This window comes from Engraulis encrasicolus, chromosome 5 (assembly GCF_034702125.1).
Source record: "Engraulis encrasicolus isolate BLACKSEA-1 chromosome 5, IST_EnEncr_1.0, whole genome shotgun sequence".
Taxonomy (NCBI): Eukaryota; Metazoa; Chordata; class Actinopteri; order Clupeiformes; family Engraulidae; genus Engraulis; species Engraulis encrasicolus.
Genome location: NC_085861.1, coordinates 57,859,273 through 57,879,326, shown reverse-complemented (window position 1 = coordinate 57,879,326; position 20,054 = coordinate 57,859,273). Strand labels below are relative to the sequence as shown.

The window sequence follows — 20,054 nt, the reverse complement described above, 5'->3', positions numbered from 1 at the left end:
ACTGCCCAAAGTGTTTGAGGGGAAAGAAAGAGAGTGAAGAAAAATATTATACAAAGTAGAAAGTTTCATAGGGAGTATATCTAACTTTGACCAAAGGCAGCTGGCATCTCACCCTGTCAGTTGTGTGTTTTTTTTGTTTGTTTGTTTTAAAAAAATAAAAATAAAAACATAGGCACAAATGGACAATTCTGAAGACCCTGGGAATGCCTAGGACATTGAGTGACTAGCCTAGGCCTAAGGGTTTTAAACTCAACTCCTTCCAACATATTCTTACAGATTTTCAAACATTTTAAACCCCTTCCATTATCTTATTTTTAAAATCTTATTTATGATCCATAACATGGTAGGCTACATGGCTTACGACGTTGTGGTCGCCTATCCGTTTTGCGTTTGAGTCTGCGTTGAGAGCGACAGCAGCTGTGCAGCTGTGGAAGGAGGAGCTGGCGAGCGTTGTGGAACGGCGTGCGTCCGGCTATTTCACTAGGTTCCGAATACAAAATATGTCGTACATTACTTTGTAAATCCGAGTATTCCTAATTCCACCCAAATGAAACTACATAACATGATGTAGGCTACATGTTGGAAGTTTAGCCAGAGACGTTTTATGAAGAGGTTAAAGCTTCGTGCTGTCATGTTTCTCGTCTTGAGGAGGGAGAAAAGAACGCCAGTCTAGGGTCAGTGCATTCATGCACAGCCTAAAGCATTCTTATTCCCATTTGTAAATAACCCTCTTTTGGGAGAAAAGCACGAAGGAGAAACGCAAATACAAGCATTGAGGGTATTATTTGTGCACGTAGGACATGCTGAAACAAGACTACCTTTTAAAAATGTTGGTGATGGTGTCCGACTATTTGAATCATGAATGCGATTTGCATCCGTGCTTCGCTTGCATTGTGTAGTGATCGAGTGACGTGAGAGACTGATATAAACACACTGACCTTTCCACTCGGTTTTCAATCTAAATCCAGGGAGTGATATTGCGCGATTCACCACATGAAAACAGTTGATCTTTCGTTTGTATTTATTAAGGGTTCATAAAACATTCGCCAATTACTCCAAACTTTCCACTGTCTGCTGCCGCATTCTTCTCACACGGTAGATTTGTATATCGTTGTCATGACGACCGAGTTCATGCTTGTCGTCTGTCAACCCAACTCGTCATATTCTGGTTGGCTTTCGATAAATTCAGCTTCGCTGATAGGCAGATTACTTCCATGGCTCTAGACCCGCCTAAAGGGAGGAAAGTCCTCCCTAAGCTCCATTCACTTCAATGTTAAAAAGTAAAGCCCGCGCTACGGCCGGGCTTTCACCATTTATAATGGAAGTCAATGAGGATGGAAGGGAGGACGGTCCTCTAAGGTCTATTATGTGAATTAGAAGCGCTGAAGTACATGTTTTTATTGCTAAATAGCTATAAAATACCAACAATTATATAACAAATATATAATAAATATGTTTTGTTTTCTGTAATTTATACTGGAAGATCTGGCTTTATTATTTTGAGGGAGGATACGCCATTGATGCGCATACATTTCAACTACCGTATTAACTGGAATGTTTTTGAGGGCTGATATTACAAAAAATGAGTAGGCAATTTTACCTCTCTTTTCTCTACCTACCATTCAACGAGTGGCTGGCTCTGTCCAGCCACTATTTCGAACTAAACTTAAGATAAGATAAGTTAAGATATATATATTTTTTTATTTTTTTTTTATTTTTTTCGGGGGTGAAAGGTGAAAATGAGATCAAAAATGTAAAAAATCCGATATGGCAAAAAATAAATCCGAAAAAACGGAATTTGAGAAAAAATAAAAACGGATTTCATAGGGCCCTAGTATTATTAGCATATGTCAGTGGAAGTAAATGGGAGCATTAGCATCAAGCCACAAATGATCACAAGATGGGATAGCTGTTTTACATTAATTTAAAAGTAGTTATTAAGTACATTTGTTGATGTACAACATTTGTTGATGTACCATAGACTTGCATTGCTACGCTTGAATAAGTTAGGCTAGCTGTCTAGAAAGTAGGAGGTCACACTTGAGGAGGGACAGTACACTAGCCATCCTGAAGCAGCCCGAGACAAATCCAAATTAGCTTAATGATGGAAGCAACAGCACATATGAAATGTCCAGTTCGGAACCCATCTATAGCATTGCGGATAACCCAGGAAAGTGTTGCATAAGATCATCAGCCTTGAGGTTAGTAGTTCTCTACTTTCTCCCTTCTACACTTGAAGAGTCTTATAGTCATAGCTCACTCACATCTCCTTACGTAGACAAGCTCATGAAGTTCACCAGGGGGTACCAAGGAGAGAAAAGTGCCATTCTTAGATTCTGATATAAAAGCTGAGGGTGAAGACCGTGACACCATTACTACTAAGACTGCAATACCACATTACTTGGTTTGCATATAAAAACACCACAATTTCAAATTATATACAATATACAACAACATACAACAACAACATAACATAAGGACTCCCTACTTGTTTTGTATACAAGAGCTCCACAATTTCATATTATATACAATATAAAACAACATACAACAACATATAGCATAACAAGGACTCCCTACACTGACTGCCCCCTTATCCACGTCTTCAAAGCACGTTTAAACCCATCTAAGTTACTGATTGTCTTTACATTACTTGGTAATCTGTTCCACATACTTGATGCAACAGATAAAAATGAGTCCTTTCCTACTTTGGTCTGTACTCTAGGAGGAACAAAATCAGTGGCACTCCCTCTAGTGGAGTGGCTATGAACATCCCGCACTCTCCTAAAAAAGTTACTTAAATACTTAGGAACATCTCCTTTTAAAATCTTGTGTACCATGGTTATCTCAATTTGACAAACTCTTTCCTCAACTTTTAGCCATCCCAGCCTTTGAAAGTGAATGGGATCAAGGTGGGTTCTTGGGGGTAGGTTTAGTATGATTCTTACCAGTTTATTTTGTGAGGTCTGAAGCTTGTTTTTAAAATACTTACTTAGGCCATTATACCAAGAACAACAGGCGTAATCATAGTAGGGTTGAATAATAGCACCTGCCAAGGCCATCATAGCCTTTGTGTCCAGATACTTCGCAATTCTAGCCAGAAAACGTACTCGTTGATTTACCTTAGTAATGACTTTCTGGGCTTGCTCAACTCCAGACAGCTGACTGTCCAGCACACACCCAAGATAGCTGACTGAATCCTTAGCCTGTAGTGCAGCATTACCAGCTAGTACAGCAAACCCAGGATTTTTGTTCAGCTTCACTCTAGATCCAAACAAGATGGATTCAGTTTTGCCTAAGTGAAGAGATAATCTATTGTATGCTAGCCACTTGCTGACATTTAAAAGTTCACAGCTTAAGATGGACTCAACAATCTTTTTATCCTTATGTGAAAATACTAATGCAGAATCATCAGCAAATAAAAACAATTCACACGAACACACTGATTTGAGGTCATTAATATATAAAAGAAACAAAAGGGGGCCTAGGACACTCCCCTGGGGGACCCCGCATTGCACGGTTTGTGGTTTAGATAGCGCTCCCCCAACATCCACCACTTGTTTTCTATTTTGCAAATATGACTCAAACCATTTAACTGCTGTATTATTACAACCAATGGCCCTCAGCTTTGTCAGCAAGATACTATGGTCCACAGTATCGAATGCTTTTTGCAAATCTAACATTACCATACCACATAAGTTGCCCTTGTCAACCTCTTGTCTAATATAATCAGTTAAGTACAGTAAACATGTGTCTGTGGAATGGGATTTACGGAACCCTGATTGAAGTTCATATATTAGGTTATGAGTTGCTAAATATTTATTAACCTGCTCAAAAACAATTCTTTCAATTACCTTCGATAGAGTACATAAAATTGAGACAGGCCTGTAGTTGCCCTGGTCTAGCTGGCTCCCTTTCTTGTAAAGTGGAATTACTTTAGCATTCTTAAGGTCTTTAGGGAAGTAACCATACTCAATAGACATGTTAATTATGTGAGTGATACTAGGACTGATATTCTCTGCTGCATCTTTCAAGAAACGGGATGGAATATTGTCAAGACCTGTTGCTTTAGAGCTATCTAGTTGTTTAAGTTTCAGAAGTACATCTTCCTCTGACACCTTCTCTAGAGCAAATGAATTTGCTTGAACCCCTTGCTGGATATAAAACTCGGAAACGTTTCTTTCTTCATAATGTTTGGACATGGCAGGAAGCTTTTCAACTAATTTGCTAGCAATTGTTGAAAAGTATGTGTTAAAACTATTTGCTACTTCGTCCTTTTCTGATATGATCCTATTTCCAAGGTCAAGGCTTATATTACATGATTTAGTTTTCAGCCTCTTGTTGCAGCCCAACTCTTTCAGGGTCTTCCATAACTTTTTTGAGTCATTTTTATGCTCCAGAATTTTCTCATTATAATAGGTCTTTTTAGAATGAACCACTAGTCTATTCACTTCATTTCTCAGTTTCTTATACTCTATCCATGTTTTATCATTCTTATTTTTTCTGAATTGTTCATACAATCTATTTCTCCTCCGTATGGCCTCAAGTATCTCATCATTTATCCAAGGTTCAGTTCTCTGTTTAACTCTAACTTCTCTAAAAGGTGCAAGTTTATCTATACAGCTCAAAAATAAACATTTAAAATTGTGCCAGGCATTATCAACATCATTACATTTCAACACAGGTGACCAGTTTACTTCATTTAAGCGATCCATAAGTGCCTCTTTACTATAACCTTTCATAGATCTGAATTTAATGGTATTGTGACCTCTAAATACAGTTTTCTTAATCTTTCTAGTGCAGTATTTATTCATTTTCAATGGAGTTTTAGTTGCCACAACGCCACTCATGCCATTTTAACATCTGCTGCCATCCAACATCAAGGACCACAATGGAAATAAGCCCTTGGGCTTTATTGTGTAATCCTGACTCTCTGTTGTTTTCTTTTAGTGAAGTATGTGGTGTGGTTTTTGCTTGAAACTAATCATGTATTTGCTTTTATTCAAGAACTGAGACTGTCAAATAAAATCAATCAATCAATCAATCAACCGTGACCGGGTTACAGGTGTGACGGTGTCTACGGAGAATCTCCACAGATGACATCTATGCTATGCTAAAACTCTGCAACCACTGATCACAAGGTTGCAGGTTTAATCCCCACCCTTAACCAATCCATTCCTCCCTCCATGTCTGATGTGCCCTTGAGCAAGGCACCTAATCCCACATTGCTCCAGGGACTGCAACCCTGCAATGCCTTTAAGTCGCTATGGATAAAAGAGTCAACTAAGTGTAATGCAGTGCAATGCAACCAAAAGACCAAAGAAGAAAGCCAGGATGCAATTGGCCAGAGCTCCTTACACAATGGATCTCTTTTTAAAGCCTACATGTCTATATGATACAGTGCTGATTACCTTAGTAATTTTGAGCCAAAGGTAGATTTGCAGCGATTTAAAATCCCTAAAAAAATGAAGACATAATTCGATTTAGGTAAATAATGTCAAGTAGGTTTTAAAAAAAGAAAAAAAATGTGTTGGGAGGAGAGATTTCATGTCCCCGGCCCCGCATTTACATCGACTTACATCTAACAATACATTGTTAATGTTAGACACAGCAGTAGGTACTGAAACTTACCAAACAGACTCAGTCCCTCTTTCTCACCCGACTGGAGCTTATAAACTGATGGATGTAACTCCGATTTGAAGATCTGTAAAACACTGGCATAAATACTGGTGCTGTAAGTAGATTTAAAAAAATAATCCAAATAACAGAGACAGCCGCAAACATTAAATACATGGTGAGGGGGCCTCTTAAAGGAGCTCCAGGTAGGATTAAAAGTTTAATTAATCACGGTCACGAGTCAGCCGACGCATATGCAAGTCTTTAGTAAGTGAACAATGGCTGTCGTGATCACATCCACAGTCCGCTGTCAGAAAACCCCACAGGCAAGTTTTGGCAGCGCGGTCTGAGGGAGTGTCGTGCAAAACACTTCTCATTTGAAAACATCACGTTACATACCGTATTCAGATTTGTATCAACTGCTGGCATTCCGGGATGAAAAACAGTCTCACAGCGAGTTTATTTGAGCAGCATTTTTTCATTATGTGTAGATTTTGAGACAGGCATGCCACGGGCAGCGGGCAACTGACGTCATCCTACCACATCTTGGTCAAAGTGCCTCTTTAAGCATTCCAGATTACCCAGAAAAGGGGCTTAATGTTCAAAATATTGCAATTGTCCTTTAAAGGGGCACAAGGTAGGATGACGTCACTTGTGCAGTGCCTGTGGATTGCCTGTCTCAAAATCTACACCGTAATGAAAAAATGCTGTTCAAATAAACTCGCTGGGAGACTGTTTTTCATCACGGAATGCCAGCATATCAAAGTCATGCCAGTATGTCAAACGCTGTCAAAAGTTGCATGTGCGGACCGTGGAAGTAGTCGCAAGAGCCATCGTTCACTAATTAATGACTCGCACAAGCATCGGGACCGTGATTAATTGAACTTTTAATCCTACCTGGAGCCCCTTTAACCAGTTAACATTCAAAGAATGAAGATAAAATATAAAATAGCCTACACCTAACCGGCTCCATCCTCCAGGTCTGTCCTACGCTGCGCTGCGCATCGCATTCTGCTCGTCCCCCCTTCCCCCTCCCCTCACTGGCCGCCAGAGCATTGAAGAAATCTTAAAACTCAACAGCACTCAAATTTTGCTTAGTAGAACAGGTCAGGCATAAACGCGTTGTCCTGACCGTCTGTTACAATGCGATGCGACACACAAAGGACGGCCGGCTCTCCACTGCACTTTAATAAACAATGGAATCATCCGATGCGAGGCACGAGTTTGGAGTTTGTTACAACAGACGTGACCGCTGTAAAATAAAAACTTAACAGGCAATGCTTTGATCATGTCTTGTTCACTTTGTTGGCCACGAAGCATAGTGACCAAAACTTAGCAGCAACTTTGAAAAATGGTCAAGTCATCATCAGAAGAAAACGGCCGTCTAGTAAAACATGTGCTTGTGTGAAAAGGTAGGTAGGGACTTTGCGACGCTATTTAATGCCTACATATTACGTGAACAAAAATGTCTCTAATGTAGCTGCACTTGCAATATAGCCAAACTTATTCGAGAAAACCTGATGCAACCCGAGTCCAAATTGAATGCATCAGAAGTGAATTTGCCTTCTTGTTGGGTGCGTCACGTGTATATAATAGAATATATGCGCAGTGTACAATTCAGCTACCGTATTACCTGAAATATTTTGGAGGGCTGATATAACAAAAAAAAACTAGTAGATAATTGAATCTTCTTTTCTCTACCTACCATTCAACCATGAGTGATTGGCTCTGTCCACCCACCAGTTTGAACTAAATAACTAAGAAATAAGATTTTTTGGTTCAAAAATGTTAAAAAAAGTTCAAATATGTAAGAAATCCGATTTGGCAAAAAATAAATTCGAAAAAACGGAATTTGAGAAAAAATAAAACGGAATTTGAGAAAAATTAAAACGGATTTCATAGGGCCCTACTTGTGCCTGCGGGTCGAGGCGCCACGGGGCACCCGCGACGGCGCGCGGCAAAGCCTCGCGGCGCCACGCACAATGACAGGTTAAAAAAAAGTTAGACACCCTAAAAAAAAATCCTGCCTAAAAGCCTGGGAGTGACTGTAACATTAATGAAATCTGGAATATATATATAAATTAACCAACATTTTGAATAATATATGAAGCATTTTATAGCAACCTATATAAAAATATATGAAAGTGAAAAAAACTCAATACAGTAATATTAACTACAAGTTCAATTTTGTAACACAAACTGCATCCTGCGGGGTGACATGCATGTCAGGTTTGTGGACGGGCAGCTGCAAGGTCAACTACAAGGGTCTTAAAGACAGGCTCCTAACCAGTCAGTACCTCAGCTATTGGAGAGTGGTGTGGAAGTTTAAGGTGACTATTAACCTCTTATTATGTCTACATATTGCAATATTTCTGTCACGTAATGCTTAGGTTCATTTTATGGTGTCTTGTGGTATGACTGCTCTTATAGAAGGGATTTTTTTTATATATATATATAAATGAAAACATATTAAGATTAAACACAATATCATTATCTAGTTAGTATGAGCTAAGAGGTCAGTCATGTATACAAAAGGATTAAAATGGCCACAATGTTGTGAATTTCCTGCGGTGTGATATGCTTATGCAATGTGTAACTCAATCCTTACTTGTTTTTCATGCATCATGCAAGGATATAAAGATACCAGGATATGTATTTCACATTCACACACGAAATACAGTGAAATCACAGTTGTCTGCCTGTACAATGCATAGGCGTGTGAGGGTGGGGGTGGGGGTGGGGGTGGAGGTGCGGGTGGGTAGTAGTTTGTGTGTGTGGGGTGGGGGTTAAAGGAACAGACCACCCTTTTTTGATTTTCACATATTTGCAGTATTTCCCAGCATTGTTCATGAATGTGCATATCATTTTCTTCTCTTTGTTTTCAGTACTTAGATTTATTGGATCAGAATTATTAGCATAGCTTAGCATAATCACTGAAAGTAACTGGTATCTTTAGCATCAAGCCACAAGTGATCACTGGACCGAATTAAATTGCTGTTTTACACTCTGGTGAATTTTACATTCATTTTAAAGTGGTTTATAAGTACATTTGATGATGTTTTATTTTGTACCATAGACTTGCATTACTATGCCTAATTTGGGTATACTGTCAAACAGGGCAATGCAAACACATAGACGAAAATGATATGCACATTCATGAATAATGCTTGGAAATACTGCAATTATGTGAAAATCAAAAAAGGGTGGTCTGTTCCTTTAAAGGAACAATAATCCAAAGAGCATGGGGGATATGTTTGTGCAGAATATTAATAATTGTATTGTATCTTACAGAAACGTCACACCAAGGATGTCACTCCACAGGGCATATTTTCCCAAAAATGGCTAAAATTAGGCTAAATAGGCTAAGGCTAATTAGGCTAAGGCTAAATTCCATGGACCACTAAGAGCTTTATTTTTTTCTATTTTTCTCCAATTTTTTCCATCATTTTTTTCAGGAATTCAGGAAAGTTTTTTTTTTTGGGGCGTTAACACCCTTTAAGTGGTATGCCACTATTTTGGGGCTTAATACAGTTAAAATCGCTGGCCAGGGTTTATAAAAGTGGTAAAGTGTCTTATTTTTCATGTAAGCCGTTGTCTTGCTTTAAGACAAGTTAAAAGAGGGAGCATGTCGCTAAGCTAGTGAAAGTCAATGCATCCGTGTAGCATGCTACATGCTATAGTGATCCATTGACTTTCAATAGCTTCGCTACATACTCCCTCTTTTAACTTGTCTTAAAGCAAGACGCTTTAACATGAAATATAAAACACTTTACCACCTGTATAAACTCCAGCCAACGATTTTAACTGTATTAAGCCCCAAAATAGTGGCATACGCCTTTAAACATCAACCACCCATGTCTATGTCTACACCTTAAGTATGTCTATGTCTGCATGGGAAAGTAAGCAACGTAATTTCAATTCTTAATATGACCAGAGCATGTTAAGAAATTGACAACAAAGACTTGACTTTACTTGATTTTCCAAAAGCAAAAACTGACGAAATATATCGATGAATCGATACTACAGTCAACGATTTAACCAAATCGCATCGTATTGTGGGGCATTCGTAACTATGAAAATTAATCGAAGCGCTGGCCCTGTCCTATGCCTTAGCTCAATAACATAATAGAAATGGAAAAGTAATTGGAAAGAATCTAATCACATCGTCCGTGGGAAATTCTTAAGTATCGAAATCGATACCGTATCGTCTCGTCATGGAGGCTGTGATTTACACCCCTAATAAGGAGTATGAATAAAATAATGCCAATGAGAGGAAATTAGTACAGAAGCTTACCTAAATGTGTCTTTATCCATGTACACCATGTCATTTCTGAAAGTAAAGTAAATATTTTTTTTGTGAGAAGACGATGTACATTTTATATCATATTTATATCATATCATATCATACCTGAATTAAGACAAAAACCTTAGAATAAGACAAGCTCAAAAGTTCAAAAACAAGTAAAAGAGTTTTGAAGTCTGCTGCTTTTGAACAGTACAGTTTTACACTTTTTAGTGAATGGATGCAAATTATAAGGTCAGCATAGACTATGGGCGGAATTCTCCCACCCGCTTAAGTCAAAAAAAGTGCGCAACAGCGCCTCCGAGCTTACTCAAGCCCGTGAGTAAACGGGGCTTACGCGCGATTTCATCACTTGCGCACTTTGGGTGGGGCCAGGCCAAAATCAGGGAGTTCCCCATGTTAATCAATCCTAAGCGGATTCTCCCGTCCACTTAAGCGTGTTTGCCTTTACGCGCATCAAAGGGCTGTAGTAAGGTCAAGCGCCACTATGAGGTAAAATGTAATATTGCATTTGAAGCTGCTGGCTTGGCTCGCATTTTGAACATGTTACACGGTATGCTTTGTTGATGTTCCTTACCGTCAGCGTGAGTCCAAATCGAAATTCATTCACAGTTCCACATATACATCCTACATTAGAATAATTGTGACAAAATATGACCAGCTGCCCAGAGCATGTTCTCATATCGATGAACTTACAAACAAAAGCAGGTAATTAATGAATCAGTATGAGGATCATCATGTTGTCTCCACGGACGGTAACCAAAACCAATAACACCTCGCACCATGCACAAGTTCTAGGCTAAATTGACAAGGCACGTCAGACTAAAGACCGCTGTTCCAGTCGTCCTCACAGCCACCCAAAGTATGCCTATTCAAAATCAACCTTCACCATTTTTACTATGTTGTAGCCACGACGTTAAGTAAATGTTTTTTTATTTCAACTCCTCCACTTGTGTGATTTATTGGAACTCGTACATATGTGCATGTAACCTATTAAACTTTCTGAACTGATGCCCGACATACAAAACCACCACATACTGAGGTAGGCTACAGGTTGTCCTATCTGTTTTTGTAAGGCAGAAAATATTTCCTGAATGTCATTACAGCTAAACGTAAAAGGTAGGCCTACATATCAGAGCATGTCTTTGGCATTTCGCTTCTGGTCTCTATTACAATACACCCCATCAGCTCCGCGTTTAAGTCCTGGCTTGGCATTGCATGCCCATGTCCAATTAATTCCCATGTCTGCGACAGAATATAAAGGTTTTTTTATCTCCGTTTTTTATGACGATCGATTTCCTTGTTCATTCTTCAGCATGCATGTAGCCTAAGTGTAATATGCTGACGGACAGCTGAGATCCACATATTTCCAATGATATTAATGTCACGTTGCTGTACAGAGAAGCGGAGAAGCACTTTTAAAAGTAAGCAAATACAATGTGTTGTTTTAACTGTGGGAATTATCAGCATTTTAAATCAGGTTTTGATTTCCGGACTTGACTAGGCAACACACCAAACTCAATTTTTAACCAAACGTTTAATCATGTTTATTATTTCAATCAACCTGTTGCGCACCAAAACGCTAAGCTGAGTTCCCGCCAAAGGTACACATTGCGTTTCCATCTCGTTATCTCACCTCGACTACTCGCCTTGTGCTTGTGAAAATGAGCGGAGGTTAGATTTTGATATGCTTTTGCACGAGGACGTTTGGCACGTGGTTCTAAATTCAAAGTTAAAGTTCAGTTTTGGATCTCAATGGACTGCCGAGGTTTTCACATGGTTGATCTGAAAATCCATGCTCCGTGGTTTCTTTGAAACCACAACTGATGAGGTTGGGGAAGACTCATCCCCCCATTTAGCATATATCACGCCCATGTTGGGCTACGCGCTGTTTTTCGGAGTTAAGCGCCAGGGGTGTGGTCATATTTCATAGGGGAGAATACGCGCAGGATCAAAGCGCGTAAAAAGTGTGTGCGTAAAACCGACTTCAGTGGAGAGGGGAGAATTCCGCCCTAAATATGAATTATGCTGCCATAATAGATTATGCAAAATTCAATTCAGGGTTTGAAGATGAGGGGATACCCTTGTGTTTCTATTATTGGCATGAATGATGGGCGCTAGAGAAGAACACTCCTGTCTCCCACCAGTATAGGTATTGCTTTGGAAGAGATATTCCATTTCAGTTTCAATTCATTAAGGACCATGTAGAATTAAAACATAAATGTTGCCATTTCATGCATTGTACCAGAGTTAGCCTCAGGCTAATTTACATCTGCAGTCCCTGGCAGGACATCAAATACATGTGAACATACACATATATACAAAAAAAAACACCAACATGAGTGTCCCCTACAACCCAACCCACTGTGCACCCCCTTGTACACCTTGTACATCAGTGTTTCCCAACCTTTTTTGAGCCAGGGCACACTTTTTCCCTTCAAAAAATCTTGCAGCACACCACCAACCAAAAATGATGAAATAATGAAAACAAATTATAGTAGCCGCCTAACAATATAGTCATTCTTATAAAAGTGTCTTGAATAGCAATCAAATAAACACAAAACATTTATTTTTTTAATCATCTTTTATATTTCCTCTTTCAAATAAAAAGTCCACTTCTTAAGGAAGCTATACACTTCAAGGGAGGCCTAGGCCTACTATTTACAAATTGTTATTCTGTCCAAAAGCATTCTATTTGCAGGAATACAGAAAATAATGCTTATTCTGACAGTAGCAATGATATTTAGGAAAGATTTCACCGTTACAATATGAATATGCATGTTTAATATCAATCTCTGTTCAATGCCTTGCAAAATAGAGCGTTTTCTCCGATTGCGTCTTCATCCACAAAATGCACATTGGCCAGGAGTTGCGCATGTCCACTAATATCAGCCTCGTCAAGATGCAATGCAAATTTCTCACGGATACAGATCTTTTCCAAAATCACACTTTCGATGTCAGCAGACATGTCATCAATGTCTGGAAATTGTTTTATTTGAGAGAGGGACTTTGGCTATTTCTTTAACCGCTTTAGGTCCAAGCATCTCTTTTACAATGGCTTTGCAGGCAGGTAATATTAGCGTCTCTGCCACTGTGTGACATTTTTTGTTTTAGCTACAAGTTCAGCTCTGCACTCTTGTTTTGTGAGGAGTGTTTCGTTTACATACCAAGCACAATGGAATCGGTGCCGTTGCATCCCACGTACAAGTACCGGTAGTCCTAAATCCAAATGAAATGTAACGTAATGTAATGTAATGACATGAAACTCTCTCGAGTTCACGGCATTTGCCTTCTTTTGCAATTCGCTACCTGCTGCCACCTAGTGATAAGGAATTATTACATGATTAGGACGCCAGTCAACAGCAGACACTACACAATGACATATAGGCATTTTTTGCTGATAATAATGAATTCGTTTTTTTTTTGTTTTTTTTTCAAACAAGAATTTTCCACGGCACACCTGACGATCTGTCGCGGCGGCACAGTGGTTGGGAAACACTGTTGTGCATCACCCCTAGACGAGAGAATTTGGATGATTGAATGATGATTTGGAGAACAGTGGAAACCTATGCTGATATGCACCCCACATGTTGATTTTATTATTAATAAATATTACAGGATTTTTGTTTGCACAAAATCGAATGTTCTGGTGTGGAAGTTTGTGCTTCCCATGCAGTTAAGCGCACATATGCAAGGCTCCTTTTGGCTAGCATACTGAGTGAACTTCTGGATGAATGCCATTTGTTGTCGTCATATGTTCAACTCCGACCTTTTTTGGTGAAAGCACAGGCAGAGCCACTGACAGGTGTGACTGGGCCCGGGACAAAAATCTCTGAACGGGCCCTCCTTTCTCCTAACATTCAAAGTTGGTTCTCGACATAGGCGCCCGACGCACCTTCTCATCATCAGGGTATGATATCAATGCAATGCCCGTTTTCTACTGTGTTCATGAGTGTGACTGATCTCCTTTTTAACATGAATAGCCTACTGCAGTGCAGTATGTGTCTGGTTATGAGGACCGAAAACTTTTGCTTTGTCCTCCCCTGCCTTTTGCTAGTACCTGCATCATCTGGAGAATATTTTTACTGAATTCCTGAGGCTCCCGGTTTCTTCCTCCATTTTTCGCTTTTCCTTCATTTTTTGCCCTTCTGATTTGTACTAAGACCCCTTGGCAAATGACACAAGCCACGTTGGTTGGAGCCGTTTTTTTCTTCCTTGTAATGACTTGTGAACTAGGGGTGGGGGAGGTGGAGGGTTCTTGATCCCTTTTTAAGGACAGGAAAGGCAAAAGATCTGGATATCATGTATATAATGCAAATATAGCGTATTCTCTCTCCCTCGAACCAATTTATTTTTAAATAAAATAGAACCACTAATCGCAAACTTCATGAGGACCCAGTGCTGGGCCCCCTAATTCCTGGGCCTGGGACAATACCCGTTTGCTGCTGCCCCACAGGATAGATGGACAGACGGAAGGACGATTAGGGGGTGTTGCACAGGGCGCCAGTTATTGTAAGATGGCCACTATCTATGGGAATTCTGAACACTTATTATCAATCAATTCTATATCATTTAATATATTTCTCACATTTAATATGAAAGTGACCTATAATTATTGACACATTGTATTACGTTTAAAGTAATTTGTTATGATTTTAAATTTACAAAATTGCACAAAAAAAAAATCATTGGAATTCTCAGGAATCCTGTGCATCATTTTCAAAGTCTGGGATCTAAAGGGCAGAAACGTGTCTGCTGTGGTGTTGGTATCAAAAAAAAATAGCAAGTATTAACAGAGTGTGTGTGTTTTTTTTTTCTTCTTTTACTTACAGTGAACAGACACGGAATTGCAGAATGGGTATGCCCACACTGCTGTCTTCAAGCTCCACACCAACTCTGCGTTTGTCGAGACACTTCAACAGAGCGCCTACTGCTCGTACCTGTGAAAATATATGAAGTCACAAATTGGGGACGTGTAAATTGCATTAAGACACATAGTTGTACAGTGATGGCCAATAGTATTGGCACCCGTTATTCTAATTCTGTCAGATAATACTCAATTTCTTCCAGAAAATGATTGCAATCATAAATGCTTTGCTATTAAGATCTTCATTTGTTTGTCTTGCATTGAAAAAACACAAAAGAGAATGACAAAAAAGTCAAATGAATGACCATTTACACAAAACTCCAAAAATGGGCCGGACGGAAGTATTGACACCCTCAGCCTAATACTTGGTAGCACAAGCTTTAGACAAAATAACTGTGAACAACCACTTCTGATAACCATGTATGAGTTTCCTATAACGCTCTGCTGGAATTTTAGACCATCCTTGAGGTGATTTGAAGGGTGTGTTCTCCACACTGCCGTTTTGAGATCTCCATAGGTTTTCTATGGGATTCAGGGGTGGACTCCTACATTATGCTGCAAAATTTGTTGATAGTCTTCAGACTTCATAATTCCATGCACACGGTCAAGCAGTCCAGTGCCAGAGGCAGCAAAGCAACCTCAAAACATCAGGGAACCTCTGCCATATTTGACTTAAGGGACCGTGTTCTTTTCTTTGAAGGCCTCGTTTATTTTTCCTCCATTCATTTGAGTTAGCAGGAAAAAATGAGGTGGGATAAGGTGGTGGGATCCTCTGTCAGCGATGGTATTCTGCTATCCTGTCTGCACTCCTCCAGTACTTCGACTAGCTTTCTCAAGACTTGGTCGTGGCGCCAAGTATTACATGGTATTAAATATTGTTACACTGGTTATTACACTTTACCTGATATGGTAGATTCACTGAAATGGTGAACCATTAAAGTAAGGAGTTACTGGGCAAATCAATCCACCCAGTCAGAAGTTATGAGCCAAATGAAAATTCCGCCATTTTGAAAGTGTTGACCTCCAAACTTGAATCCATTCATGAACCTACCCTAGAGCATTCACACACAAAATCTAGGATAAATCCATCCACCCAGTCAGTAATTATGGGTTTAACAAAAATTCGTCCATCTTGAATTCAGCCATCTTGAAAGTGTTGACCTCCAAACTCGAATCAGTTCATGAACCTACCCTAGAGCCTTCACACACCAAATCTGGGACAAATCCATCCACCCGGTGAGAAGTTATGGGCCAAACAAAAATTCGTCCATCTTGAAAGTGTTGACCTGCAAACTCTAATCAGTTCATGAACCCACCCTAGAGCATTCACACACCGAATCCGACGTTCCGCGTTTCGGGGATATAATTAATACACACACACACACACACACACACACACACACACACACACACACACACACACACACACACACACACACACACACACACACACACACCATGAGTATAGAATCAAAGCTGAAGCAGGAAGACAAATATGGGATCTTCTCTTTTTCCGTGATGGTCGGAGGAAGAAAAGGCAGATTGGCTGCAAGTAGCCGCTGTTTTCCCACCTCCAGTCCTTGACAAAGAAACGAGAGTCAGAATGAATTTTAACAGCAAAGTTTAAGGACACAAAGATGAAATATAAGACCCCAGTTGACTTTGCTCTCATAGCAGACTATAGGGCTTTGTCTGAAATCATAAAATGGTCTCAAGTACAGTGCCCTGATTTTTAGATGCGTCCCACATTTAAGAGGCTTTGTCTGTCCGTTGGTCTGTCCGTCCGTCCGTGACGCCTTTCTAAATTGTGATTCCCTCTTGTGTCCACAAGGCGGCACAGAGTTCAGCTTTGGTCAACATTTTCAGAGAAACATGGCGGCTATTTCTATGATTTCCACATCTAAGTTTTTGCTTAATTTAAAGGGAGATACTAAAGTCTATGAGGGATGACACCAAAAGATGGTCTGTGTTACCTATGTCTCTCTGGGCCAGAGCTGAAATTATTAAAATGAATCTCTTACCAAGATTGACTTTTATAATCTCGTCCATCCCACTTAAATTCCCCACAAGCTGGTTTAAGGAGGTAAATAAAATACTGCATGGATTCCTATGGAACTATAAAAAACCGAGGATTAGCCAGAAAAAATTGAATGAACCACGGTCTAGGGGTGGAATAGCATTACCTGACATCTACCAGTACTATATTGCATTTAATTCACGGTATCCACTGCAATGGGGCTATAATACTATGAGAAAAATTGGAAGCTGGGACTGGCTGGAAGAAAAGATAATCTCAGAACATTGTAAAGAGTTGACATTAAGTAAACTATGGTATAACCCAAAGACGCGACTAAATAACCCAATACTCAAATTCTCATGCGAAATTGTGTCAATAATACAAAAAGGCTTGTCTTTTACTGGATATTCACTGCCATCCTGCCCACTGTGGCGAAACTTCTTGTTTGCAGCGGGCGGGGTAACACTTAAAGATAACCAATGGCAGCAACATGGTGTAAACCAGGTGGGGCAAGTAATACAGAATGGGAAAATAGTGGCTTTTAATGACTTGAAAGCAGAATTTGGGTTGACTGATGTACATTTCCTAACTTATAATAGATTTTATTCCATATTTAAATCATTGATGTCAAAGGGTATACAGCTGGGAACACACAATGACCTGGAGAACAAGCTAATTACAGCCATTAAAGGTAAAGGCACTGTGTCAAAGATTTATAAACTACTATCTTCAGCGAAACCATGTGTGAATTTACCAGTAAAAGGTCAATGGGAACGTGAAATGGGATTGCCCATCTCCGAGTCACAATGGAATGCAGCGCTTAGAAATAGCACAACTAGTTCAAAATGTGTCAGATACAAATTGATCCAGTTAAAAACAATTCACAGAGCTTACATTACCCCAGAAACATTGAATAAAATGGACCCTTCTGTGTCCAATAAGTGCTGGCATGGTTGTGGCTCGGTAGGGACATTGACTCACATGTTGTGGAATTGTCCTGCTGTTAAGCAATTTTGGCAGGACATCATTAACAAGTTGAATTCTGTATTTAATATATGTATTACCCCTTGCCCAATTGCATGCTTGCTTGGAAATGAAATAGATGGAGTGCAAGCAAGGAAAATACAACATGTACTCTGTCTAGCGTTTCTGGTGGCAAAGCGGACAATCCTCATGAATTGGAAAGTACGCAAGAACAGCTGCTTCAACATGGACCAATGGCAAAACGAATTTATGGATACCCTAGCCATGGAACAGGCGGCCCTATCTTTAAAGCCAACAGAGAGGCCTGGTGGCACACAGGGACCCTTGGACTTTATAAGAACACAAATCTGAACTGAACTCTGAACACTGCAGCCCCCCCCCCCTTCCTTTTGTTTTGTGTATGTGTATATGTTTGTGGTGTATGACTGTGAGAAAAAGTAATAAAAATTTCAATATCAAAAAAATAAAGGGACACTGTGCATGAAATGGTCAAAAAAGGTACTGCAACTATGCTGCTCATTGAAACTGGGTTGCATATTGCCATATTTGATCTTTTCATGAAAGTTTACTAAGTAATAAACTTATATTTTCTAGCCCAAGTACAGTCAGTTTTACAACTAAAAATGGCTATTTCTGGAAATTCAAAATGGCGGACCATGGAGAAGATCCCCTTTTCATGAATGAAAAGTGCAATTTTTCCAGTCATAATGAACACTTAGAATTTGATGGTGGTGGTAAGTATTCATGAAAAAGGTAACATTAGTGAATGGGTAGCATGGATTCTGGAAATAATCAACAAAAAATCCTGCACCGTGTCCCTTTAAAGAGCCTAAATGCTTATAAACATAATGACTACCCCGGATTGGTGTAAAAATGCGCTACAAACTTATTTGACACAAATAGGTTTCCCCACATTGTCATTTATTTGATCACTCGATGTTTTTAGCTAGCCGGGTAAGCTACAGTTAGCATTCGTTAGCATTTTACCACAACCAGGCAGCCACAAGCTTATATTACACTACTTCTTGACAATAGCAGTTCTTGTACTTCCATAACGATATAACGGGGCTTTAAATGTTATCTAGGACCAACACGCAATCGCATTTAAGCCATGTAGACACTGTGATGTGATGAGATGTGATGTGATGTGATGTGAGTGGGTAATGTGTGCAAACGATCGTTCGCCCATTGCCATCTCGCCTGGCCTGCCGGCTCTGTCTACCGTGAGAGGCTGACCGGGCCGCGAGGTTTGAAAGGCGGGTGAGAAGCGTAGCTAGACCCTGTAGGCGATTTTGTGAAACATAGGGCGATGTTGCGCCTTGACATGTTATGAGGAGGCCAGGGGGTCGTTTGGGCAAAAAGAGATGAGAACCACGAGCATAGACGGACGCATCTGTTGTCCGCCTGTCGGACTTGTTTATATGGCTCTTGCCTTGCATTCAGAAGAAAGTGAAGTGATACTCTATATATCGTATAGTTCCTTTACCTACTTGTTGTACTACCTAGCACTGTACCACTCTGTGATTTTGCAATACCATATCTGAGATCTTCTCCAACCCTACCCTCCCAAGTCAAGGACCAGTTTGTCACTCTCCATTAGTCATGCCCTCTTCCATACACATCTCAAAACCCACCTGTACACTGAGGCCCAGAGCCATACAACCGGGGTACAGGTGATGATAACATGATTTACATGAATTCAAATCATTCTAGGCAGCGTTTTTCTCTCCACTACAGAACCACTACATAACGAGCAAAAGTGACGCAAGAATGAATTAAAATGAACTAGAAATGCACTCAGAGAATGCAGACCTCAGCCAGGGAAGCTGAATTTGTTCTAATATTTGTGACATGGTGTGGTGTGATCCATGCAGGCCTAAATAGGCTAGGCCTACATACCATTGTGTTCAGAGAAGTGAACCTTCAATGTTAACTAAATGATGTGTCTCTTTTATTATAGGATGTATGTCACCTGGTTAGATTTAGTAGGCCCTATAGCTCACCTGTCATTGTGGGATTGGCAAATGTTTGGTCATGCCAGGCCCTACTGTAATATGGAATATGTAGGCCTACTGGAAATTATTAGATCCCATTGCTATAGCCTTGGTGACATTGTTCATTCATTGTGTGTTGGCAGCATGCCTTTCATCACATAATTGTTTTGCCACAATATTAAATGGCACAGCTATTACTGTAATATCCGGCCATACTATATAGTTAATGATATGACTACGGTGGTCAACATTGCCCTTTGAGAATGCTTTAGGATC

General features: G+C 39.8%; 1 protein-coding gene across 3 annotated transcripts in view; it reads right to left on the bottom strand.

The window, feature by feature from the left end:
- msh5 (mutS homolog 5) overlaps positions 1 to 20,054 on the bottom strand; it is a 248,287-nt gene that overhangs the window by 172,643 nt on the left and 55,590 nt on the right. For all 3 annotated transcript variants that reach the window (XM_063199820.1, XM_063199819.1, XM_063199818.1), the window contains 5 exons: positions 16,241 to 16,362; positions 14,747 to 14,856; positions 9,908 to 9,943; positions 5,629 to 5,711; positions 5,409 to 5,454 (listed from right to left, as the gene is read on the bottom strand). In XM_063199820.1, coding sequence (XP_063055890.1) covers positions 5,409 to 5,454; positions 5,629 to 5,711; positions 9,908 to 9,943; positions 14,747 to 14,856; positions 16,241 to 16,362 — 397 coding nt within the window. The remainder of the gene's footprint in view (positions 1 to 5,408; positions 5,455 to 5,628; positions 5,712 to 9,907; positions 9,944 to 14,746; positions 14,857 to 16,240; positions 16,363 to 20,054) is intronic.